The sequence below is a fragment of the Stegodyphus dumicola genome, chromosome 10, assembly GCF_044657685.1.
Source record: "Stegodyphus dumicola isolate Sdum_Otavi_A_Nest chromosome 10, ASM4465768v1".
Lineage (NCBI taxonomy): Eukaryota > Metazoa > Arthropoda > Arachnida > Araneae > Eresidae > Stegodyphus > Stegodyphus dumicola.
In genome coordinates, this window is record NC_140777.1 from 4565809 (window position 1) to 4593671 (window position 27863).

At 33.0% G+C, this 27863-nt stretch overlaps 1 protein-coding gene across 10 annotated transcripts in view; it reads left to right on the top strand.

Moving 5' to 3' along the window:
* The first annotated feature begins 3904 nt into the window (after nucleotides 1-3904).
* The window catches only part of LOC146994853 (uncharacterized), a 153525-nt gene continuing 129566 nt past the window's right edge, over nucleotides 3905-27863 (top strand). For 7 of the 10 annotated variants that reach the window (XM_085824583.1, XM_085824582.1, XM_085824585.1 and 4 more), the window contains exons 1-4: nucleotides 3905-4012; nucleotides 10865-10899; nucleotides 16598-19267; nucleotides 20855-21056. In XM_085824583.1, coding sequence (XP_085680709.1) covers nucleotides 17132-17947 — 816 coding nt within the window. In that variant the 5' untranslated portion in view covers nucleotides 3905-4012; nucleotides 10865-10899; nucleotides 16598-17131 and the 3' untranslated portion in view covers nucleotides 17948-19267; nucleotides 20855-21056. Of the gene's footprint in view, nucleotides 4013-10864; nucleotides 10900-16597; nucleotides 19268-20854; nucleotides 21057-26599; nucleotides 27381-27863 lie in introns of all 10 variants that reach the window. The other 3 variants (XM_085824588.1, XR_015043263.1, XR_015043264.1) reach the window with 3 other exon arrangements.

Below are 27863 nucleotides of genomic sequence, written 5' to 3' on the forward strand. Positions count from 1 at the left end.
ATTTATGAATATGTTATTGCTTCTATTATAATGTACGGTGTTGGAGCTTGGGGTTCTAGGGCAGCGGAGTTGCTGAGACTAAGGAACAAATTGAATTCTATCCAGAGAGGCTGGCTGCTGGCAATCACACGACATTTTAGAACTGCTCCTACGGATATTGCTAATATACTTGCGGGCATTCCGCCCATCTCGTTGTCCTATAACTTTTATTATAAAAAGTTTTATTGAAATCAAATAAGATTGACTTTTATACATATACAGATGATATTGTTTTTAACGCTGTTTTTTATATTTTTAATTGTCATCTTTTACATCCAAGGGAAAGAAGTTCAATTACTTTTAATAGATGCATTCCTGTATTTAATGATATTTATGTCTGTACGGATGGCTCGGGGTTGGAATGAAAAATTAGGTTAGCATTTGTAGTGTTCTATCATGGACTGGAGATTGAACATGCGAAGTTTAAATTAGAAAAATATAATTCGCTGTATCAAGTCGAACTGATTGCTACACAAAAAGCCTTGGAGTGGCTTGTAAAAAATATAAATGAATCACATATAATTACAATACATTCTGATTGTATGTCAGTTCTTCAAGCACTCTCTGACCCCGAGCAGCAAAATTTAAATATTCAAATTATTAAAAAATTGGTGATACAATTGTAGGTAAGGCATCAATTGAATTTTAATTGGGTTAAAGCCCATATTGGTTGTTTTGGCTATGAGAGGGCGGATGTCTTAGCAAAGGACGCAACAATGAGTAATGATATTGAAACTGTCGATGTACAAGCCTCCAGGAGAAGATGAATTAACATTATGAAGTGTGACATTGTAGATAAATGGCGGACTCAATGGCAAAACTCTGCTAAAAATAATATGTTCATGAAGATTTTTGTTCCTGAGTAAAATATGAATATTAACAATGGCATTGACTTGAATCAGTTAATTACAGGTAATGGGAGATTTCCCTTTTATCTGAAAAGATTCCATGTTCAAGATAATGATTTATGTAAAGTATGTACGAAAGTGGGAGACAATTTCCACTTTATTACAGAATGTAAGTTAACCAGATGCATTAATGGAGCGAACACAGATTTCATGAAAAATGGTTTACTTAAGGCAAGAGAAATAGCACATAAGATTATGAAGATTATTAATAACAATAAAGAAGCCACTGGCATTGTGTTATTCGTGTGTTTGTATAGTTGTGTGGTGATTTTTGTACTGGTTTGTACTGGCGTAGCCTGTATAGGGTCATAGGGCAAACTTTGTTTTGCAAGGTGGACTGGGCTGCACCCTAAGCTCATAAGTTGAAACTGGTTTAAAAAGAAACTACTTCAAGATGAACAAACCAATCAAAAATCCGAGACAAAAATTTAAGGTTGAATTTTACAATATAATATTAGACACTACTATTTCTTCAATTATTGAAATATTCAGTCAATTAAAAGAACATTACAATTACTTCAAGGTAGTACACTATATACCTAATTTAAAAAACTGGAGTGACAATGAAATTTTAAAGCATTGTAAAGGATTAGAACAAAAGTTAATGGATACTAAAAATGTTAATGGAAAGGATACTGACGGATTAAATTTGTTTGAAGAAATAAAATCTTTGCGACGTTTTACAAAAGAGAATTTGTCACATATTGATGTTTAAAATTATATTTATGAAAACAATCTTACCGATACATTTCCAAATATTGCAATTGCCTTTACGGATTTTTTTAACCCTGAGAGTTTCGGTGGCTACTGGAGAACGAAGTTTTTTCAAAACTTAAAAGTATAAGAAACTACATGCGATCTACGATGGCGCCGGAGAAATTATCGGACTTGTCGGATATCCAAAGAGAGCCAAATTTTGGATAAATTAAATATAAAGGAATTGATACGCGCGTTTGTAGCTGCTAAAACTAGGGGAATCAATATTTGAATATATTTTTCTAATTTTTATATTTTACTTAAAAATGTTTTATCATTATTTAGTTTTTAAAATTTAAGAAATAATAAAAAAAAAAACAATAACACGTGTTTTAATATTATAATTTTAAAGCTTTTCAGTTCGAAAGTCAAATTTTGAATATTATAAAAGAGTATTTCACATATAATTTGCAGCACTTTATATAAGTGCAACAGAACCCCGTAAAGGGGCGCCAAATTTCAATTTGAACAAGGGCGCCTAATACCTACGCGGCGGCCCCGACTTTTTCTTACCTTGTTTTCAATTCGATTTTCTTCTTTGAAGCGTTTTATCACATACTGCACTGTAGAATGGAAAATTAACTAATTTAGCGATGTTTCGAATTGATTTACCCCTACTATGGCGAAACATTATAAATTTTCAAATACTGTTTGTAATTTCTTTACGATTGCGATCCATTTTCAATAATAAAGAGAATATTATGAAGTAAACAATAAAAAATTAAAGCAAACAATTTTTAAATGCCACACTATGCATAAAATTTTAAAAAAAGTGGCAAACGATAATTCTAATTTTGATTTTATCCAAAAATATTTCAGTGTATGAAGACTTTTGTGAGAAAAAATGTTCGTCATTTCTTGATTATTAATTTCTTAAAAATAAAGTTTCGATATATTTTAAAAATATTTCATGTAATTTTGTTACGAATAGATTATAGATCTTATTATTAAAATCTCATTCAGAAAGTTTACTTTTAATTAATGGATAGAGCATTATTTCAATGAAAATCATAAGTGTACGAACACTTTTGGGAGCCACTGTATGTGATCCACACTCCATAGGTTTCAGTGTTAAAGTAAACCAGATCGAATTGCCTACTGGGTTAGTCTATCTCTTATAAGGTCCATGGTGGGCATATTCCTTCTTATGCAAAAAAACCTTGTTTATTTTATTCAAGGTCCGGTCTTCAACTGACCTTGGATTTTGCTAACCTTGCCTTACTCCATCTATTCTAACCTCCGTGTTCGCACCTAAACTTGATTTTTCCTCCTGCGGCCAGAAAGATTTATAGTGGATACCAAAAAAACGTCTGTCTCTCTACGCTCTGAATTTGTCACTAGATCATCAGCTTTCAGGTATATCTGAATCCGGTCCTGATAACAGAACAACACCAAATTGAGGCGCTTATCTCTGTGGTAGCTACTGTATGACCTTAGGACCTCTGTATGTAGGGTTTAAGCTTAAAATAGTTGTTATGTTACACCAATGCCGGGCCCAATTCGTCATTAGACGTTGGACACTGCTAAAACCAGAAGCGGTGGTTACTTTATTATGGAGGCAACAAATAAGTGGGCCCGCCTTTGCCTCCTGTTTGAAATTAATCAATTTCTTAACTTATTTTAATAACTTCGGACGAATGAAAATATATTTGGCAGAGAAAACCTTTTTAATTAAAAACGAACGTCTTTATTTAGCATTCTAAACATATCAGAAAAAGAACACTCCGTGCGCTATCATGCTCAAAGCTTATGTAAACAAAATATGACTGTTGCCATGAAAATTCTACATTATAATGAACATATTCAATTATTAATCAAAAGGGGCTTTGTCCCTAAAGGATGATTGTTTTCGTTTTGCGATTTTGCGTTGAATCACTATAAAGGTCCGTTTCACTTTTCAAACTGTTGCCATCAAATGTTAGATGTTAGAGTCCTGCATTATATTTGAAGAAATTAAATAATGAAAAAATTCGAGTGGCTCCTAAACACTATACCATCTGGGGGGGCAAAATCTTTTTATTATAAATTAATTTTAACATATGTGCGTTTAAGTAAAAAGAGCAGCGAAAATTTCCCAAAATCTCATGCACATAAATTTTAGCAGCATAGTTTTGTCAAAAATTGCGCGATTTGGCAACACTGCGTTGCAACGTAAAGCTGATTCGCTGGTTGTGGTTGCGCCAAAGAACAAATTTGTTGTGTACCGTGTGCTTTTGTTTTTTAAAATTTCCGAGACTTCACCTGTGTCAGATGACTATGGATATGGATGCAGTTCATGAAGGAGAAGAACGCTTCAAAAGGCTTGCTTTGTATGTATTCACTTATGTATTCTTTTTTCAACTACACAAAATATTTATATTCGTGATCCGTTTGTACATAGGAATTTAGTATACAAGTAAATTAAAATTTTTGATATCCAAATGTAATCGAATATGTGTAGTTTCGTAAGAAAGTGCCAGAATATGTAAATGTGCGAAACTAAAAATATAAAATGTTAGTTTCCTTGAATTATGCGTGTTCTTAGTCTTCATTTTACAATAAATCCAGGTGTAAAGTATAAGTTTAAAAATAGGCTGACCGTATTTTCGTCATGTCATATATTATATTAAGTTGACCATTATTCTTCAGAACCGTATGTTTAGCTTAAAATGCTCGTTAAAAATGGGACAAAATGCCATAACGCACGAAATACCTTAGACGGAGCTCACACTGTAAATAAACTAGAAACTCTTAAATTTGTTATTGGTTTGTAAGGAATTTTTTAGTAAAATTTTTGAAATGATCTTTCTGAAAATTTCTAAAATCATGTATTTAACAGCTTTTGACACTATAACATATTTTCTGAAGCAGGGCAGAGTTTGAAAGGTAAAACCTTTTGGAAAACCAACAAAAAGGTCTTGTAGAATATAATACAGTATTATCAATTAATTACGTAACAGCTTTTCTCTTACTTGAAGCAGAACTGTATTAATCTTATGAGATATTTAGTCCAAGACAGTTTAATTATAATATTGTTTTTAAACTTTTAATATTAGGTATATTTATATTGTAATAGATGTATAAGAATTAAGGATACAGTGTATATTTAGCTGAAATATGCTAATCAGCCTAAATGCTACTATTTATCCAGTAATGTTAAATATTTAGGAAGAGAAAAATTTCCACACTTTTTTTTTAATTCAGGATCTTTATTGATTATTTATAATGGGGATATTTCCATTCCATTTTATTTCTCTCTTCCTGTTAAATGTCTTAAAATTTGTTTTAATTAACAATAAATAAAAGTTGTAGAATGATAGAAGCTTTTCATAATGTAAAACAACCTTTCCATGAATACATTTCTTCCCATAATGCAACTTTAAAATAATGGATTATGTTAATTTAAAATTTTAAAATAAAAGTTTGAAAGCAGATTTTTTGCTTTCACAAAATAAAAACGTTTAAAGTTAAGCTTTCCTGAAAATTCTTTTTCTTTTTTTGTTATCTTTAGAACTGATGAGTTATGATGTTAAAAATAGTAATCAATATATTTAGGGAAAATTTCATTGCATCTTTTCATGAAACATATATACTTCTGCAGAGAGCCTCTTTCTGTAACTGTTAATTGGAAGAAAATATTTGTTATTTATTTTGAGATTAATTAATATAGCAATTAAATTATGTGGATGATCTTTCACTTTGTTAAAGATTTCTTACTGGTAACATTATGCTTTCTTGACTACTGTTATTAAAATGACTTTTGAAATTGCTTGTTTTCATGAATGTATTTGATTTATTCAGAAATTCTAATTAGATATAAACAAATTTCATTTAATAATAATTGAATGTCCTGGAAAGCTTCAAACTTCATTTTTTTTACTAGTACTTAAAAGATCTAACATTGTGGTTCTCAACCTATTTTGCCCTATTCACCCCTTTCACCATTGCTAAAAGATCATTCCCATCATGCCCTTCCTTTTCAGTACTTGAAATATATATATATATTTATTTAGATTGCTTTTTAACTTGCTTTATAAATTAAACAACAAAAAATACAGAAAATGTTGGTATATACCAGTCTAAAATAGGTTTTTTTTTTTTTTTTTTTTTTTTAAATATTCATAAACTACAGTTGCCAACTCTGGTTTTTCTTCTGGTTTCCTGGTAGATTGCCAAATCTCCCAGTTTTCAGTTTTTAGCCTTTATTAAGGAAAATGTTTCCCAGAAATAAATAAAATTCATTGAATGAATTAAACTTAAATTGTGCTAACTCCATCTTTTCACCTTTAGTGATTTTCAGAATAATTTTTCTTATTAAATTTTATTTCACCTGAATTATATTTTTCATTACATTTTATTAATTTTGATATTAATTGATCTGAGTTATCTTGATCTAATGGAGATATGGAACTACTCTTATATGCGCCCTCAAGTTGGCAAATGTGGCGACAAATTTCTCACCAAACATTTTTGGAAAGAAACTTCATGGTGCCATATTACTATCTAAATTTTTTGTCTACATTTAGAACTTTAAGCCTAAAATGTCTCTAAAAATCCGGTTTTTGTATTTACAAAAACCACGTTTTGAACACTCAATTTGAGCTAAAAATCCAAAACAAAAACAGAAAATTTAGATAGCAAAAATGTAAAGTTTCTAACCAAAAATATTTGACAAGAATCAATGTACACAGCGATGTTTTAACTTATTTACGAACTGCACAATCTAGTCTACGAACTATGCACACCTCACTTTAATAAATTAACATAACGATAAAATCTTTCCCCCAAGTTAACTTACTACACGAAAACCACGATCCAAATCTTAAAACTCTGCTGACAGCCACATACTTTACCAGGAAGCATTTGACTGCAAATCCACACAAGGACTATCTTACAGCTTTCTTCGTCTGAGTTCTCATAGCAGCTCCACATTTCAAACTCCGTTTTAAAAGTACCACAGAAAATCCAAAAATACACTTCAGTCCTCGTAAACACGCCCGTGAACAAAAGACTAACAACTCCAACATCGTACCTTTTAATACTAAATTTACTTTCCACACGGTCTAAAATACGTGCTGAAACCTTCCCACCACGTCTATCATTGCAACATAGGCCATTTCAAAACATGCACGATAATAAAGATATAACAAGATAAGTTTCAATGTCAAAAGGGTTGCCATTGAAACAGCATCGTACACCAAACCATCTCACAACAAGGAATTCCGCGAAAAACCAGCGCAGAATACATATCGCCACATTTGGTGATCTTAAGATGCATATAAGAGTAGAGCCGGAGATATTTGTAGATGTTACATCAGGGTTCAAGCTGTGTTTAATCAATTAATATATATGTCTAATTTAATTTTATTTTGATCTAAGTTACATTACCGATTTTAATCCGGATTTAAAGTACTTTGATCAGTAAAAACTTTCATTCACTACTTGAAGTTTTCTCGATTCATACTCTATTTTGATTCTATTTTTGCCATCAGTTTGTACTCTATTTCGATATGCTGTTTAATATGTAAGCTACAGGGTAACACTTTTTTTATAAAACTGTTATTATTTTTTCTGTGGATGACAAAAGTTATCTCAATTAAAAAAAAACTGTCAATTTCAACATTACACTGATCAATACGTTATGTAAGTATAATCAGACATCAGGCTGATCTTTACTGTATGGTATCCCTTGGTTTCTGTCTGAAAAAATCGGCAAGTAGTATTGTTCGTGAAATTTAAAAGCCCTAATGTTGATAATATTGGCGAAACTAACCTTGGGGAAAATTGTGGTTTTTTTTTTTAGATTTTGTCATTAAGAAGCCATTATTTCTGCGAATATCACCAAACGTGTTGTGATAAATTGAGATTTTGGCTGCTTTTTGTAATAGTAACCCTTCTGTATGGACCGGGATTTTTTTATCCTTTCCATTCAATTGATGTGTTTAGTTGCACATGCATTGGTGCTGTATTTTGATGTGGGTACCATAATTTGAGTATGTCTGAGGTAAGTAAGAGGATGAATGTTGATGGTTTGGATGCTATTACATGTATTTATCCACCATTAAAAGCAGATGAGCCGAAACGACCAAAACTTTAATTGAATTGCTTACGTGGAGGATGGAGGAGATGGTGGTGGGAAGCATGAAAGTATGCACACAATAAAAGGGTATATTAAAAAATTGACATTTCATTTATTTATTAGTCTCCATATGTTAATTTTTGTTAAAAGATTTGTTGCTTAATGTTTTTATGTTAGGAAATATGTATTTTTGATTATTTATTACTTTCTGTTTGTGTATTTTTAGTTATTTGTTCTTCTCTGTGTGTTAAGACAGCGGCAAATTTTTTTCTGGTTAACATGATAGTTTTAACTTTGTTTAAGTGAAAATAGGTCGATGTGTACATGAACAAAGTTAAGACAGTGTGCAATGCCTGGTTTGTGCAATTCTCTGATTTTTTTTAAAAATTAAAATAGGTTGACGTGTACATGGACACCGAGTTTTTGTAAGTCTTTGACTTCTTTTTTGTAGCGAGCAGAAGGATCGGCATTATCTTGAAAGTGGTGTTGATTCTTCTTAACAACGATTTTGGCATTAAAAAAAAAAAAAAAAAAAATATCACCAAGGGGTATTGTAGAGTAAATTTTAACGCAGACATTATTTAAAAATTTATCCATTTGAGTGTGTTGCATATTTTTTGTTAGTAGCATTTCAAGGATGTTCTCCAAGACATGACATTACTAGTAACTTTCTCCAAAATATGACATTACTAGTAACTATCTGTAGTTGAAGATCTTCCAGCTGGTTGGTTTCAGCTTTATCAATAGCAGTTGACGAGTCTTGTGATACAAATGATACAGTGCAAGTTTCACTTTTTATATGATTTATTTCATCTAACGAGTCCCAAAGAAGAATTTTTAGGATTATTGCTACTCAAAAGTCAAACACGCGAAGAAGATATTGCAAATGCTCTAATTGGGTGCATTCATAAACATCATATTCCATTCGATGAATTTGTCTCAATTGCAACAGACAGGGCAAAAATAATGACCAGCGTAAGAAACGTATTTTTTATTATTTTGAAAGGAAAAATCAATAACAAGATCTTACTTACCATTGTATCATTCATCAAGAAGTGCTTTGTGCGCAGACATTTCCAGGAGAAATTTGCAAAGTTATGGAATTTGTGATTATATTATTATGAACCCCATTATAACTAAAGTTCTTAATCATCGCCAGTTAAGGAATTTTTAGTTGAAATGGAGAGCAAGTACTCAGATCTTCTGCTGAATAATAAAGTGCATTGGTTATCAAGAGGAAATGTTTTGAAACATTTTGCATCCTTATTAACAGAAGTTAAAGTATTTCTCCTTGAAAAGTTTATAATCCAGAACTAATGAATGATCAATGGATCCAAAAATTTTATTTTATGGTAGACGTTACATCTCATCTAAATCAGCTTAATCAAAAAACTACCGGAGAAAGGAAACACAATTTTTCTGATGTTGTGAGAAGTTATTTCATTTGAAAGCAAATTATCTCTTTTTGCTCAAGATTTTAAAACAGAAACTTTGATTCACTTTCCAAGCCTGTTAAAAGATCCCCAAGAAAATAGATCTAATATTGACATTTGCTATTTCAAAATAACAGTTTTAGATATGAGAGAAGTTTTTCACAGTAGGTTTCAGGAATTCAGAATCAGCAAAGCAACGTTAGCCTTTGTTTAAAAACCTCTTTATACTAGTGAAGCAGAATTGAATTTTTCTGTTTAATATTCACACTGGCAACTCTGAAATAAATTGCTGGATTTAAAAAAAAAAAAAAAAAAAAAAAAAAAAAAAAAAAAAAAAAAACACGAAACTTGAAATTTGAACATCTCAGTGCTGACACAGAATCGAGAAACATCGAGAAAAATAATGTGTGCTTAGTTCACAGCACAAGTAACCTGGAGAAGGAAGATATGTTGATTTTTAACATGTGGAATATTATTATTCCCGACACATATAATCAGCTTAAAAAACTAATGTTTGATATTTTCCTTATTTGAGTCTACGTATTCATACGAACAATCATTTTCAAACATGAACTTTTTGTCAAGAGTAAATTGAGAAGTTGTCTTATTCATGAAAACTTGGAATAATGCTTAAAATTAAAAACAACATACAAAATGCAAACTTTTCAAGGAGATGCAAGGCCATTGTTCACATTAGTGTTCTGTTAGTCATTATTGTGATTTAAGTTTTTCTATATCTTACAATTCTCTTTTATCAATAAATAGTATCATTATTAAGTATAATATCAAGTTTTATTCATCATACATATATAGTTTAACTAAGACTTAAAAACTGAAGTATTGAGTTAATTTTAGGGACGTTGTGGAGCGAAAAAAAAAGATGTAGTATTGAGAAATATATAAAATGATTTTTACATATACAGAGAATGAATGGAAGAAGATACACGAAACGAGAATACAAGTTAAGTGTGGATGGAAGAGTTGGAAGAAAGTCAAAACTTAGCGAACGTACCTTGATCAGATCGAAAACGTTCTCACTAAAAGCCAGCATCTAGTTAAGTGTATAAAAGTATAAATATCTATATAATTTAAGTTTAAAAAATGTGGCTCTGTAAAGAGATTTCAGTATTGAACTGTTGATAATTGACTCTGTTGACTAATGAGTTTGCCTTCACTGGCCAAAGGAATATAAAACTGGTGAACTGAAACCAGTTTGTGTGCCATCTCAAACCTTTTCTGCAGCATGCACTATGCCCTAAAAGGCTGAATTGCTATTATGCCCAAAAGTGTGTATACATGTTATTAGATTTGAAACACTTTTTTTTATTACTGTTTTTGAAATTATTAACTTTGTGTTTCATGTTCAGTTTCAGCAGTTTTCTTAAAATGTTGATTAAAGAGTTAGTGTTTATTACATTTGCTATTCCTTATTACTGCACTAGAGGTTATGATTCTGTGTACATTAATTAGCAACATGTTTAAATTCTTGGTTAAAGGTCTTCAAGTTAGTTTAATAATTATTTATTGTATACCTTTTTCATATTCATCTTAAATTTCAGAAGAAATTTACATCCCAGTTTAGTGCTTTGAAGCAACGTATATGTAAATATTGTATAGCATATTCCGTTATGTACTGACTATTGAAATGCATTTTTATTTCTTTTTTGCAGGACATTTTGCAGTTTGAAGTCTATGTACTACTGAGGTAAAAAAAAAATTTTTGATATCTAATCTGAAAATGAAATATTTTTTCATAGGCTATGATTCAGTTTTTGACAATTGCATTCTAAATTAGAATTTTAAGCACATGTGTGAAAACAGGAAAGTGCTTTCCAGGATTTAATTTAAAAAAAAGTTTAATTTTTATTTCGAGAAATCATCTTAAATTTATTTAATAAAGATCATGGTAAATGATTCCAAAATTTTTGGTGTCTATTTTACTTGTTCCCAGAACTTTCTGAGTTATCCTGCTGCAGATAATTTCTACATAACCACTGAACTTCTGTGATTATGATTAATTCAGGCTCCAAAGAACGTTGTTATATATGTAACTGTAACTGTATCTATTATTATCTTTAATCATTACTATTATTATTTTTTATAAAAAAGGGAGATGTTATATATGTAACTGTAACTATCTATTATTATCTTTAATCATAACTGTAATATAGAATAGTAGATGAGCAATGTAGAATAAACGATGTATGTGTACATCTTGTAATCATCACTGAGCACATACCCAACACATATAAAATACAACACAAATGTGATGTTTGTGTCATTATTTGATTTTTAGGAAAGTGATTATTCTAAACCTCATGTTTATATAAAAATTAACTGTAGTTTGAAAATATGAGTCTTGGATGATAATATCAGCAGCTCTTTTAAATAGAAGCTACAACTTGCTTAAAAATATCTTGTGCAGTTAATGCCACTAAATACCTTTAAACATAAAAAAAATCTTCAGAAGTATTTTTATTTCTTGCATTTGCTGCAACCATGAAAGAAAAGAAAAATCTTATTACAGTCAAAAGTCGTTAATCCGGAATCGTCGGGACTTCGGCGATTCCGGATTATCGATTTTCCGGATTGTAGATCATCAGTTTAAATCTGGTAAGATGGCATGCAGAAATTATAAAATTAAAAATATGAAACCGTAATTTATGAAATAAAGAACAATTGTGATCTAAAGGGTATCAAAATTTACAAAAAAAAAAAAAAAAAAAAAAAAAAAAAAAAAAAAAAAAAAACTTAATATTTATTTGTTTACTTTATTAAACATTTCTTTCAATGTAAGTTGTTTAAGTTGCTTCGTTTTCTGTGATAATACTTTCTCTTTAATTTTATAAACAGACATAATTTCTTTGTTCAGTTACAAAGTTCCGCTGTTCAAGTCCCGTAATTGCTGTGCCGAGAATACCGACTTACTTGTCAATCGAACTGTTTTCGTTTTCAATAACCTCTGGGTCACTTTCTTCACTATCGGAAGCGAATTATAATGACGAGGAACTTGATTTAAATCATGTCAAAGACAGAGTACATCGAGATGAAATACTACACTTAGTAAGGAATTATAAGCCAAATAAAATAAAAACATCTGCCCTGAAGATAAGGATAGTGCTGAGAGATCAACTTCCAATCTGCCGCGTGAAATTGATAAACAGATTTCGGATTTCAAAACATACTTTCGCTTTGTAGATACAAATTACATATTAGTAAATATATATCGGAAATTCTATTTGACATAATCGAAAGTTCAAGCTTACTTTTATGAAATTGCTCTAACAGTCTGCAAAAAATAATAAGCCGGATCCAATTCGAAGATTAAGGAACAACACAATCTGCAACATTAACTGAATTAGATAATTTTAGCTCAGCTTATACCTCCGTTACACATTAAACGCGCATGCGCACAAACATATTAGCAGCCGTAAAGGTCTTACGCGCTCTCGTAAACGCCTGTGCGCATGCGCAGAAAGTTTGTAGCTTTGAGGTCCGGATTATAGATCATTCCGGATTATGGGTGTCCGAATTAACGACTTTTGACTGTATTAAATTTTGTTGCTGTTAAACATATCTGTAGTAGAAGATAAGCATGTTTTATTTATAATATTTTTATGTATTGTTTTACATATTTAGAAGTATTAAATATGTATATAATGCACAATTTTGAAATCTACAAAATAAATTTTGTTGTATATAAAATTAAGTTAAAGTAAAATAACAGACAATAACATTGCAAAATTAAAAAATTACTCTAACAAACACTTAAAAAAAGTTAAAATAAAATGCATTAAAAATTTGAGTAATATTCTTAAAAGTATCTCTTCATATGGTATTAATAAATACAGTACAAAGTCTGAAATCCGGACTGGTCGGGACTTCAGCGATTCAAGATTTGGGATTTTTCTGGATAATAGATCATCAATTTAAATCTGATAAGACGGCATGCAGAAATTATACAATTAAAAATATGAAACCGTAATATATGAAATAAAGAAGAATTATGATCTAAAGGGTATCAAAATTTACAAAGCTTAATATTTATTTGTTTATTTTATTAAACATTTCTTTCAATGCAAGTTGTTTAAGATGTTTCCACAAAAAATTCAAAAAGTTCCTTTTTCTTTTTTCTTGTGTCATATATAGTGGACTTTCCAATGCCATACTCCTCGCATAATTTTGAGACAGATATGCCTTTATCCATTTTTTGCAGAAATTCCACTTTTTGTTTAATGGACATCAAAACATGGTTTCACTATTTGGCAACTCCAGAATTGAAAACACTTTTCGACATAATCGAAAGTTCAAGCTTAGTTTTTATAAAATTGCCATAATAAAAACAGTCTGCAAAAAATAATAAGCTGGATCAAATTAGAAGACCAGAGAGCAGCACAGTCTGCTGCATTAATTGAAATGCCTTAGAATCAGTAAAGATAATTTTAGTTTAACTTAATAGCATCCATTATACATTATTGGCTGTGTATCACAAGCTTGGCGACGAAGGCCAAGTTGTTTCGCTAAATTTTGTCTTCCTCCTATAGAGTACTGAATTAAGCCTGAACTGTATTAGTTTAGTTATTTACTATACCTATGTTTATTTCTTGCACATGCTTCAAACTAATCTGAGTCCTGAATAAATAAATCCCGCGAACGGGCTGGCTGCATGGGCGTTTTCGTGGTTTTCCCCATGTGTAACGTGTATACGAGCCAGTTTCCCTTAGAAAGTCCTCCACGAAAAGGCATTCCTCCCCTTAGGCAGATAGCCCTAGTGTGCTTTGCCGTATTCTCAATACACACACACACCTGAATAAATAAACTCCCACGTATACTTAAGGCTTTATCTAGGGCCGGCACTCGATACCGCCTGGTGCAGTCTCTATATGTCCTAAATTCTGCTGCAAAGCGCTTTCGTAAGTTCTAGATTTTCATTGTGCCTTAACAATGGATCCCAGTGCTTTCCCTAAATCATAAATACTTCTCATCCCTTAATTTTGCCACTCGGTGCTTCCCTAAATTCCAAAAATTTCGTCTTCCCTAAATTCTGCCGCTACTTCTGGGTTTACGGTGAATAATATATCAGTTATTCTTAATTAAAATAGCACTAAATGTAATCTTTTGGCCTGTGAGTTTCATTCACAAAATCTATTTTTAGCATATGAAAAGAAATTTTTGTTGAATTTTTCCTCGTCGACATTTCTTAGAACATTTAAAAATCTATAATCATCGCCAAGCCTAATGTTAGCATAAAAGATTGCCGTACTCTTGTTATTCAATTACTAAGTTTAGACATCACAGCATGAGTTATTACTGAAACTCATGCATTGATAAACATGTGATGATGAAAGTAAACTATAATAAATAATGACTCAGTCGGCATCAGGGATATAAAATAGGTGAATGTTTCGGTTTCAGATGTATGCCAAGTAGATACTCAGCTGTGGAGCCAAATTATTAATCTCACAAATTTATGCTTACGTAATTGTTTTTCCATAACGAGGTATTTTATTTAGTGCCTTAAGTGAAATTAAGAATCGGAATTTTCAAGTGAAAATCTCCATGTTTTATTATGGAAGAAAAAATCAAATGCGCATGCGTAAAGCATTAATAAAAAAAAAAAATGTTTGTGGCTTTGAGATCCGTATTTTAGATCATTCCGGATAATGGACGTCTGGATTTCGGACTTTGTACTGTATTTATTGTTCAACATAAACAAAATTGAAAGGATTTCATCTGATTAATTCTCTGTAAAATTGTTTTTGGAAATGTTAAGTTAAAAATAAATGTGGAGACTCATTGAAGATCGTAACAAAATGTGGAAACCATAGTTACAAGTAATGTCTCCCTCCCTCCCCCCCCGAAAAAAGGATGTAAAATTTCGGTGTATGTATAATGTAAATAATAATTCAAAAATAATGTGAAATCAAAATGAATAATCCAAAAAGAATGTAATATTTCGGTATATCAAAATATTATGAATCTATATAAAGTGCGGCCATTATATAAATTCATATGTGTTTTCAGAAATGTTTAATAAAAAACTAATATTTTTGAAGATATACCTAGAAATACTTCTACTTTTAAAGATGATTGTAAAAATTTTATAGGTTATAATTCAGATTTTTTTTCAAAAAATTTATAAAAATTGTTAAGAAATACAAATTAAAAAAATAAATCCGAAAAAGTGTGCAAATTTTATTTGGATTGAAACTAAATTTTGGGTTGTGAAAGAAAGAATCAAGTAAATTGAATTTTAGAAAAATCAATTAATTTTATAAATATCTACTAAATTCAATTGACAGTGAGTAAGCCGACTCAGAACTGGCACGGACTAAGGGAATCCGACTGTCTAATTAAAACAAAGCATTGCGGTGACCGGTGCTGACGCAATGTGATTTCTGCCCAGTGCTCTGAATGTCAAAGTGAAGAAATTAATCCAAGCGCGGGTAAACGGCGGGAGTAACTATGACTCTCTTAAAGTGGAAATTACCCCTTTTGGGGGCTAGGCTAATGGGGGCCGCCTTATCTTTCCACCAGCAAAGGGCTGGACTTCCGACTCAGCTATCGAGCCTAAGGGCAACGCCAGTTGGAAGGGATTGACTTAGGTTTACTTAGTTTCTCTTTCAGAGTCAGTGTGTACTACCGTGCTCAGGGACTTAGTCCCTGAGACGATAAGCGGTAGGACAGTAGCGGCTAAGAAGCTGTTAGCCGAGTAAATCCCTCCTCCTCCTCCTTTGAGTAGGAATGGGTCCCGCCGGTAGGAAACGGCATGGAATTTTGAACGCTTCCCACTGTAACGTCCTATGGGCTATCAGAAGTGAAAGCCGAGGGCGACGTGACTGCGTAACTTAGAGCCTCTCTGTCAATCTCGGATATACTGTCAGAGGATACGGGACCATCTACTTCAGGTGGATGGCACACAGAGTCTAAGACTTCCAGTGGGACGGCCTTCGGGCCACCCTTGAACGCTTCCCACTGTAACGTCCTTGGGCTGTCATAGTGGAAGTCGGAGGCGACGTGACAGCGTAACTTAGAGCCTCTCTGTCAATCCCAAATACACCATCAGAGACAGCGACGAGGATATGGGACACCGACTACCCTGAGGTAGCTGGGTACCCGGAGCATTGAGCTCGCAGTGGGACGACCCTATGGGCCACTTTGAACGCTGCCCTGCCCGGTTCCCGGGTGGGAGATCAAAAGTTGGGACTATTTCAGCATCCTCTCCAAAAACCCGAAGCGGTGAAGGACGGCACTGCTAGGCTGGGAGTTGCTATTACTCACCATAGTGGCCGTATATGTCATAGTGTATTTAATGCCCAGTTAAGTAGTAGTAGTTAAGTTAGTTAAGTTATATTTATGTTGATTATGCCAATGCCCAATGCTCATATACGTTTCTATTCCAGATGAACTCTGAAGTTTTAATTTTTGGTTCTGGTGAGCTGATGACAACTGCTACTACTGAATGCTATCAAACTGAGAGAGGAGGCGAAGTGTTTGCTGATGTACCTGTGGGAGCCCTATCATGCAAAGACTGCCGGGAGGAGTTCTCGGGATTCGGGAGCTTCGCGGCACATCATAAGCAGAAAAGGGTGGTTCTCGCTAGATGTGACCGATGCAGCAAAAGTAGTCAGAACTACTTGTCTATCACAATCCACCGAGGGAAATGCGTGAGCGGGTGCCGAACGGCTCCCGTCAAGAGTAATCACGTTTGCCCTCAATGTGGTGTGAGATTTACTTCAAAGATGGGACTCGCACAGCATCGGAGGCATCAACACTTAGCCGTGCTTAACCAGGAAAGGTTAGCACTCAGTTCAGCCACCAATCCATGACCATGGTCCGAAGCGAAGACGACGCGACTCTTGGAGACGATAGAGGAACTACGCACTGCACCCATCAGGGAGCAGGTTGAGCGGTCCTTGGCCAAACTGCCTGGTAAGATGCAAGTCCAAATACACAACAAAGTCAAAGCCACCCGAAGGAAGACTGCTGGTGGCAGTCAGCCGTTGGTAAGTCAGGACACAAATGCAGACTTAGCAGAGCCAACAGAGATCCCACAGGGGATCAATGACCAACAAAACAGTCTGGAAGGGCATGAAGTCCCGGGATGCGGACACGATGCTCCATCCATAGCAAGTGAGCACACCCTGGAGTTATGGAAGGAGATGGAGAGGCTCACAACCGGTATGGTAAAAAACCTGGGGATAGAGACACCCAGGCATAAACCCAAAAAGCCGAGCCACAAGGCGAAGCAGAGAAGGGTGACCTCGTCGAAGAGTAGTAGCCAAAGGATTTTGCGTTACGCGGAATGCCAGAGGCTGTATGACTTGGTTCCGGGTAGAGTTGCCCACAAGCTGCTGGATAACAGTGATACTGGTTCGGCACCCTCTGATCTGATTGCGGCAGAGACTTATTATAGCGAAGTCTTTGGAACACCAAATGACATCTGCGGCGAGTTGCCAAAGACACCTAACCTCACGGGTACGTGCGAAAGACTGATGGCTCCGATCACCATTCAAGAGGTGACTGAGGTGATCAACCACAGTAAAGCTAAGTCTGCGGCGGGACCTGATGGCCTTCAGTTTGCTGACCTCAAATACCGAAAGGGAGGGAAGAAGGAAACTGTCGTAAGAGACGTTGCCAAAATCTTCCAGATTTGGTTGAGTTCACGGAAGGTACCTGCGGAGCAGGCGCTAACCCGGATGATCCCGAAGGAAATCATCCCGAAGGAAGGCACACACCTGTGGACATGGTGAAATGGAGACCGATCTCCATTGGCAGCGCACTGATGTGTTTGTTCACGGCCCTCATGACAAAAAGGCTACAGTCGTCTTGTGCGAGAGTCAACGTGGCTTCATGCCGTGTGCCCCGGCATCCATGAGAACTTGTTTCTCTTGTCGATGATCCCGGATCTCTATGAGAAATCAGTCACCCACATCAGCATGGGAAACCGTCGATCCATTGCTGACCCAACTGTTGGACGGGGGCAAGGTGTGGCACTGCGCGGAACAACTGCGCGTCTGGGCTGTTTAGCAGATGATTTTATTCTGTTGGCCCGGAACGTTGAGGATATGATCTTGCAGCTGCAGATCATCGACAGATTTTGTCGAGACTTTGGGCTGCTCCTCAACGTAAAGAAGTGCCGCTCTCTGCTCTTGGTCCGGCGGAGGGACCACACGGTTCTTGATATTGCCACGACTCGAACAGTAAACGGTGAGACCATACCAAGTGTTACGGCCGAGGAAACGTTCCGATATCTTGGGATTGACTTCTCACCTCTTCGGGGGCCTGTCCCACCTTCCACCTTAAATATGCTGGAGGGATGGCTGGAGAAGATTGGGAGGGCCGCTTTGAGTGCGGACCAGCAAATAAGGATGATATCCGACTTTGTGATTCCCAGATTACTCCACCAGCTGTGTTGACCCCCGATGAACGCAGACCGGATGATAAGGAGAACCGTGAAGAGGATATGTAAGTTGCACCCATCGACAACAGATGGCGTGATTTATAGTTCCCAACAAGACGGCGGACTCGCTGTTCCTCGGTTGCTGAAAGTGGTTGCCGCCGCGAGGATTCGTGGTTTGCTGAGCCTACAGAGATCAACGTACCGATGCATTCTGGAAGCGTAGGCAGACTACCCAGTCTGGACGCTTATTCTACAATCGCTGACCCATCGACTACTTGCGCGAACAACATTGACTCGGAAAAAAACTGGTGTCTTCTCCCGCGATCAACTTATCGGAGAAAACCATTCTGTGTTCCTCGGTTGACACGCGGCTGAGTCCACTTGACTGTATTAAGAGGGGACAAGATTTCGCGGAGCTTTAGACCAATCACAGCACAGAGAAGTGACGCAATTTATAGCGCGTGCCGGCTGAATTTCTACGAATGTTCTCCCATCATTTCACTCTCATCAGAATATGCTGCTTTGTTACATGGAAGAAAATCCCATTTTTTTTAGAGGAAAGTTGACTCAGGACTTCACAGCTAAGAATAAAAGAGAGATGAGGGACGTGATTGCGTACAATCTAAACGCACAAGGAGGATGTACCAAAACAACAGAAAAATGCATAAGAGTAAGTGAAATAAGCTTACTTAAAATCTTTTTTAAAAAGAGGCAATTTTAAATATTTAAATTTATAATCTGATTAATTTGCATTGCAATCTAACTGCAAACTTTTTTTTTTTTTTTTTTTTTTTCCCCATATACACAATTAAACTGCTATTTCTGTTCAAGTTATTTATTTACAGTTAATATCAGAAAAATATTTCTTTCTTCTAGCTTTTATTTTCTTTTTCTAAGAAAATTATTTATTTATGTAAAAGAAATAAAATTTATTTGCTCCTTACAGTATGCTGCTGCATTTAGCTATTACAAATGTATTAAAATATTTTATTTTAAATAATTTATCTTATAATTAACATGATAGAAAATAATTTTTCAATATAAAATATGTAACCAAAATTATAATCATCTATTCTATATAAGTGATTTATTTGTATTGTAATTTTTGTCATTACTAATATGCATATATCAATAATACTTTTTTTAAATATTACTTTACTGTTATTTTAATTTCTTATACATATATAAGAACTGCTTGTTTTAAATATTCTTCATTCTCGAAAGAATTGGTACTTTTCCGTTTCGCCGGCGCAAATCTCGCCAAGCAGACTTTATTGGCGACAACATACAGCATACACATAAAAAATATTAAAAAAAGGTTAGTTCTAAGAATTTTTTTAAAAAGAGAAGGCATTTTAATATCGCTTAAAATTTTATAAAAAGCCAATAAATAAAGACAATAAATTTGTAAAAAGACATTAATTTAAGAATTTACTATGCTTTCATGGTTCAACATCCTGATTCGCCGGTTCATATCACGTGACCCCAAGCGATCTCATCTCACGTAAACTACTCTACAGAAATCTAATGCTCTCAGTAATCATCTACATTAATTTCAAGTTAAATCTTAATTTGAAACACAAGTTTAAATGCAAGAAATATTTCAATTCGTACGAATAGCTTACTCGTAAATTATGTAAAACTGCAGTGCTTTACTTCGCTAATGCATTCTCATTAGAATGGATGAATTTAACCCTTGACTTTACCTTTTCTATATTTTCGGCTTCGGGTAAGCGCTGCGATTGCATCCTAATTGACTTAATTACCGAAAATGGCCTTAGACATAAAACTGAACTATCTGATAAAAATTCTATGTAGTCTATATGCCTGAAAGAAACAATCTGATAAGAAAAAGCTGCGACTTGTTTTGAAAATGATGCGTAAAAGGTTACCAGCGAGAATATTCTGTTTGGTATCGGTTGTACCATTATTGGCGACTTCATCGCTTGCGCCGGCAAAACGGAAAAGTACCAAAGAATTTAATTCTGTGAAAGTAATTAAAAGGTAGTAATATTCTTTTCACATTGGAAGTACTAAAGTAACAACGATAATCATAGACCTCCTACAGTTGAAGAAATTCCTTGTCAAATTCTTTAAAACTATTCATGTAAATGTATGCATTTATGTTGACTCTACTTACTTTAGTATGTCCAACATTAGTTCTTATTTTATTCTATTCTAAAAATAAAAACTCACCTTATATAAAGAATTTGAACTCATGTATTTCCTGTTCTTTTTTTTTTTTTTTTTAAATTAGACATGGATTGATTGGAAATGTTCCACAAAAAAGAAGGCAGCCAAAATAACAGTTTCACAAAAAAAAAAAAAAAAAAACTGGAGGAGGACCACCTTGTGCAAAGGAATTGAGCGATCTAGAAAAAAGATTGCTGAATTTAATTGGAAATACCTCCGTTAAAGGAATGGAAGGCATCAATGACCCTGCCATTGAAGAAGAATCTGTAAGTGTTTTAAATTCTGTTTAATAACTTTATGTTGTTAGGTAAATATTGCTATGTGTTTAATCAACATATGATTTGAGTTACCTTGAAAGAAATGTTTGAAAAACGGAATGCTTATAGATATTGTTTAGCTAAAAATATCTTAATTAATCTCATAATGCATATTTTTACTCCACCTGGAAACAATACAAAAACAAAATTTACATTATTTGAAAATGAATAACTTTAATGTGCATTTCCCCAAACAGTTATATAAAGAAAGCCCAATAGTATCCAAGAAGTTAAAACCAAAAATAATAATTCCTTTGAAGTTCTAGTTACTGTATAGGCTAGTTGCATGATGGTTTTGTGATATGTTTGATGTGTAACATAAATGCACAACTAATTTTTTTAGAAACGCTCTAAATTTATTTCAGTATTATTTCCTAAATTAATATTTGTTATAGCATAATGTTACAGTGTTATTACTTAAAAGATTATTTTTATTGAATTCAGAATTTATAAGGAATAAATATATATAGAATGCCATGGAAGTCAGAAATATATTTTCCAATATATATGAGTTTTTTAGTAAAAATTAGCAACACATTTTCTGTTACAACACAATGTACATGAAATTAGAGTATCAGTGAATTGATTACCTTTCAAACAATAATTTGTTAGAAGAAAAAACAGCATTTTAAAATTTTATAAAAAATTTGAAGTTCATGTAAGTTACAATTTCATTGCTGTAACTAAAGATGCAAGAAATTGTATATATATATAATACTCTAAATATTAATGCGTATTTTTCTTAGCATTATTGAAATGTGTTAAGGAGGAAAACATGACATTTAGAAAATTTTTCTTTTGCTGCCAAACTCAATTTAGCATACCGCTGCAGAGACTTTCCAGAGCACCAACAGTTTCATGGAGCCTCCACGAAAAAAATTAAAACATGCAGCAGAGGCTGCATTAGACAAGATAGCTGCAGCACAGTCATCAATGGAGGAGAAAATTGATGAGTTAAATCAAAATATTGTAAACATGACAGCAGCAATCAGTGAACTGTCATGTTCTATGAAGAACTCTGCAAATGATATGAAATCTGCAGTAGCAGAATTAACCAAAACAATTAATAATTCTTGCCAATTAATGTTTGCAGCACTTGATAGAAATTATCATAACAAATAAAAAAATTCAGTTTGAAAAAATATATGTTAATTATTATATATAACAGTGTGACATAATTTTTGAATAATCCATATGTTTCTGCTAGAGCTGTAGCTCTCCTTATTTCAACCTGTAAATAGAAATAACTTATTATAAATTATACTGAAAAATTATTTTAAAAATACAGGGGATAAAATAGAGTTAAATTATCTCAAATTTTCGCTTTTATTAGCTTTTAATTGTATGCTATTGCTTTATAGATTTTATTTTAGTTTATAGATTGTTTTATTTATTACCAATTGAGGTGAGAAACATATTAAGAAATTAGTACTTAAATTAATTAGAGTTTCAGATAAGTGTTCAGTGAGTTAGGAGCTTAAACAATGTACTAAAATAGTTGGTTATTAAATCACGTTGTATTAAGATTGCTCTTGCATGTGAAGTGCCTCTTTCAATTTCTGAAGGAATTTCTTCACATTCCACAAGTGCTGGATCTGGCAGCCCATGAGCGTTGCACATGTTGTGCAGGACTACACAGGCGTTTATTATTTTTCCTGCTACTTGTGGTCTGTAATGCAAAACTTTTTCTCCTAGCAGACACTTGAAAAAAAAAAAAAAAAAAAAAAAAAAAAAATATTGGAATAACTATTTAATATATTCTGACTTAACATTATATAATACTGTACACTAAAAAGTATTTTAAATTATTTAATACTCTTTATTACCTAAATCTTGATTTTAAGACTCCAAAGCATCTCTCTATCACATTCCTTGTTTTGCACAAAGCAACATTATATCTTTGATCAGGAGAATTTTCTAATGAATCCAGTCGTGGAGTTAATAAACCTTCCTCAAGAGGATAACCACTATCTCCTTCATAAAATTAGGAATTCAAAATAAGATAGAAGTAAAATATTTCACAAAAGAAAAAAAAAAAATAGAAATACATAGCTAAAGTTTGGCATACTAGCAAACACTAATTGAAAACTACCTGCTACTATAATTTTAGGTTCAATGCCATTTTGTAACACATAAAAAATTTCAAATTGGAACAGAAATTAGGCAATGTAAAATTAAAAATTAAGGGGGGGGGAGAAACATCATCAGATTTATTTGCTCCTTTCTCAGCAGCAGACTTCTTTCTTCAGTTGTACCTCTGTCTGAAACTGATATCAATTTCTTCAAAATCTATGCCAAACACATATTGCTTTTCGCCTAATTTTAAATATTAAAAATTCTTCAAAATAATGAAACATTTTATTACTTTACATACATTTTACATATTTCTTTATATGATAATTATAACTGTTTATATAGCCAGAATTATTTAACATAAACTGTTATCATCATTCATTGGTTCAGTCTTTGCTTTAGACCATTTATCTCTATGAACATTTTCAGAAAAACTTTTCATGTAGTAATATTAAAATTCTGGGAGTTAAGGTATCCCAAAATTTTATTTACAGTGCATTTATATTATAAACTAATAACAACTAACAAATGGTGATTAATTTAATTCTATGCATATACTGTACTGCATAGCTGTACTTCAAAGAAATTCAAGCATATGTGTGTGTATACACACACACACACATATGTATATAAGTACCTAACAGCCAAGTAGTATTTTCAGCCGATGATATTTCTTGCATTATTCTTCTGACAGCTGATGTCCTCCATATGAAAGCATCATGTGTTGATCCAGGAAACTTAGCATTGCAACTGATAATTTTTTGGTTTGCATCACATATCTGAAAGATAATTGTATAAAAAAATTTAAAGATAATGTTTGTTTGTATAGAAATCTGAATACTTAAAAAAATGGAGGGGGGAAAACCTAGGAAACAGAAATAAGTAATTGTACTGCATTTAATATTCAGCAACAAAAATTAATTTTTTTAAGTATCACATTGCTGTGTTCCAAATTTTTATTTTTAAGAAATGGTTAAAAAGTAATATATCATAAATACCATTTGCACGTTTATAGAGTGACTGCAATGCCTATTAACAAAAATGTGCTCAGGACAAGTGCTGTCAATTACGTGGAGGTGCCACTATTTTCACGAGTGCAGTCTATTGCCCCAATTACACCAGGAAAACCAGCCAGTCACATAAAATTAGTTTTCAGTTCTTGCTGCTGTCTAGGAAAGGAAATATTCATAATCAATTTATAACAATAATAATATGTTAATTACTTACCCTCCCGCTACATTAAATATTCACAAGAGAACAATTGATAATCTGATAAAGCATTTATTTAAAAATTAAATTTTGCTTTTCAGGTATACTGCATAGAATCGTGAGAGAAATAAAAGGTTTTAGGTGCATATTTTATATATGTACACAAATTATTTTAGAAGCATTGGCAGGTGGTTTATTATGGCCCTTAGCCTCTATATTATACCCAAGAAAACTCTGAAAGTATGCATACAGCTGATCTACTTTATGTTTCTTCTACTTTTTCAGTTTAGAGAACCTAAAGCAAGGTTTTATTTAAAATAATGCAACTGGTTATACATACCTTGAAGTTTTTGGAAATTTTATCCATTTTCTGAGTAATTTTCTGTTAATAGCAGCAGCAACATGTGAAACTGCTCTACTAGCAGTAGGCTGGCTGACTTGGAGGCAGAATTCATTTGCTATAGACTGCTGGTTATGAACCACATGCAAAAAACCGTAAGGCACAAAGTACCTGAAATTATGACAGTTATTTTTTACTTATGCAATGATATATAAAACTAGCAATCTGATAATACTATATATTAATCTTACACATACATATAAATATATAGGATCTAAGAAATCCAATGAATTTAAGTCGATAGTAGATGTGATTGTCTTGTTATACAAAGTAATTTAAAGGAAATGTTTTGTATGAGATATTATTCATGTTAACTTATATATCAATAGTTTCAACAAACTATTGCATACAACTAAGTGCATAGTGTGAGTAGCTGTCACATACATCTGCCAAATGGAAAATCCATGGCTTAAATCGTAGCATAAACACAGTTGAAAAATTAAGTCATGTTATTTTCAATACTAAATTATCAATCAATAATTAACAGAAACTTTTTTTTTTCCTATGCCCGTCCACAGCATTTCTGCCACTAAGTGACAAGCAGCCCAGTAAAATGAAAAAGAATGAAAATGAGAATTAAAACTAGCATCAAAAATAGTTGTCAAACAGCAAAATGTGCAAATTGACAGCTGTGCAGATGGATAGAAAGACATCAATTATAAATTGCCTATTATGTGTGCATGTGATTGTCAAATTATATTAAAAGTATGAGAGAATTAGTACTTCTGTATGAGATGATAAATGCTGGAGCAGCATTTAACACTTTGACACATTAAATGGAAAACTCTAATAATAATCAGTATCTCTTTTACTATATGAAATTGAGAACTCTGCTATAAACAGTTTTTTTATTTTTTAAACTTTTTTTTTATTTTGCAAAGAAACAGTTATTTGTTAATACTAATAGACCAAAAAATACTATTTTATGAAAAAAAAAAAACCCTCAGTTTTATAGCATTGTTACTTTATAACATAATGCAATAATAATGCAGTATCATTCTGCTAATAAATTTTAGCACCTAACTATAAGTTACACAGTTATAAATTGGGTATAAAAACATTTATTACCCAGCTATGATTTAAAAAAAATTAAATAATACAACTCAAAAAGTTTAAAAATTTACTTAAATTTCTATCATAACTGTTAGTAGATTATATGTCAAATAATCATTATGGCTTTTAACACTGAGAGGGGCTTTAAAATCATGTCTCTCTGTGTTAAAAATTGTAATAATTTCATATTTTTCCTTTGTGAAAACAAGGAATTTAATTCAAAAATAGAGTGACCATTTATTTTCATATGGCAATTCAATATGCACCGTTTCTCAAAACAATTATGAAGGGCATGAATTAAAATTTGTTATCAGTATTTCAATTTAAATAAAATATATTTATTATTAACAACAAATTTTAAATCGTAATAAATTACGCAAGTGATTATAATTTATGAAAGTATCACACTACATACAAAAATTTAAGTTTTACATATTTTTTTAAAATTTTTATTTTACAATGGTGTGAATGTCAAATAATAATAATGAATGACATTCCTTTTTTTTGTGTTCACAATATTGTTCGTAAGAGATTTCACTGTTGTATTTTCAAATAAACTTAATTCTTGCTGTACATAAATCGAGTAGACTCTTCTCGGATGTTTATATTATTATTAATTGATAAAAGATTTTGTACTAGAGAAATACTTTATGAAAAAATTGAAGAAATATCGTCTTCTACATTTTTAAACTATATAATTGCAATATATATATATTACTTCAGGAAAAGTATAAATAACTTACCTTTCTTTCTGTAGAAATTGCGTTCCTGTTTTCTGAATGTGGCTCCAAATATTCCCTCAATTCATCGCAAACTGAAATTAATAGAAATTTTGGCAATCTGAAATATGTAATAAACACATCTTCTGGCAGAGAAAAAGCGTCATCATATTTTCTATAAATTCGCCGCCGATTCAGAGATCTACGACCGTATTCTTCATTTAAATATGAAAAAATCAGCGGCGAAAACGCATACAAAGCCATTGTCTACTTAGTAAGTCAACTGCACAACCCTGATTGACGACGTGGCAACACTTTTTCCCGCGCTTTTGGCAACTTCCGTACTCAGAGAATATAGGATGTTGGGCAGACCTGTTTTTCACTAGCAGCGACCTCTGGCGGGCCACAACTTGCTGTTGACTCTCGTAGCGTAGAATAACCATCCTGGAGTAGCGTCACCAGAGAGAGTGAACGCGCCGGCTTTGCCATGACTCCAGACACGGTGAACGTCCAACTCCGCAGATGGAGGCAGCAGAATACGAGTCAACTTGTTGGAAAATATGACCTATTGTAACCCTTTTTCTGCATCATCTCTCCTCCTTGAAATATTTCTAATTTTACATAAGGCTTAGTTCTCATTTTAAAGGGATATAGTAGTTATTTCTACTTCGTTTTTCACTGCCATTGTTTGTATTAAGAACGGACTGTTCCAGCCTAATTAAGATGCAAAAATGAAACTTGATGTTACGTCATCTGGAAAGCTGAATCGTGCCAGTAGCTGATTGATTGCCGTGAGATGATGTCATGTCTACTTCAGGTGTAAGTATCTCGCCTCGCTCTGGCTTATTCCTTCTGGTTCCTGTTACTTTGCTCCGTGGTGTGCCGTTCCAGCCCCCATTGGAAGACGATATTGCGATGCGTGCAGTCCAGTGATAAGTGCCGGGGTTCCAGTCTACAAGATTACTTTTCCTGGATTCTCAAAATAGGCTATGATGTGAGCGACTGCCGTGGTCGGCATCCTGTTTTCATGAAGGTGGCATCTTCAACACAAGTGTTTTTCCTGAATTAGCGGCGATGTTTTCCCAAGCTGTGATTTTTCGTGTGTAACTGCAGTGAGCGGCATTTTGCCGGTTTAAGTGCTTTCAAGGATTTAATTTTAATTTTCCAGGTGCCTTCTTGACCACGAAGCATGCACTTATTGATAGTGTAGTGAATTTCATTATAACCGCATAGTTTCTGTTTAGTGATATGTTTTTTGCGTATTGAATGCCAGTATTTGGAGATCAGGTAAAATATTTACCA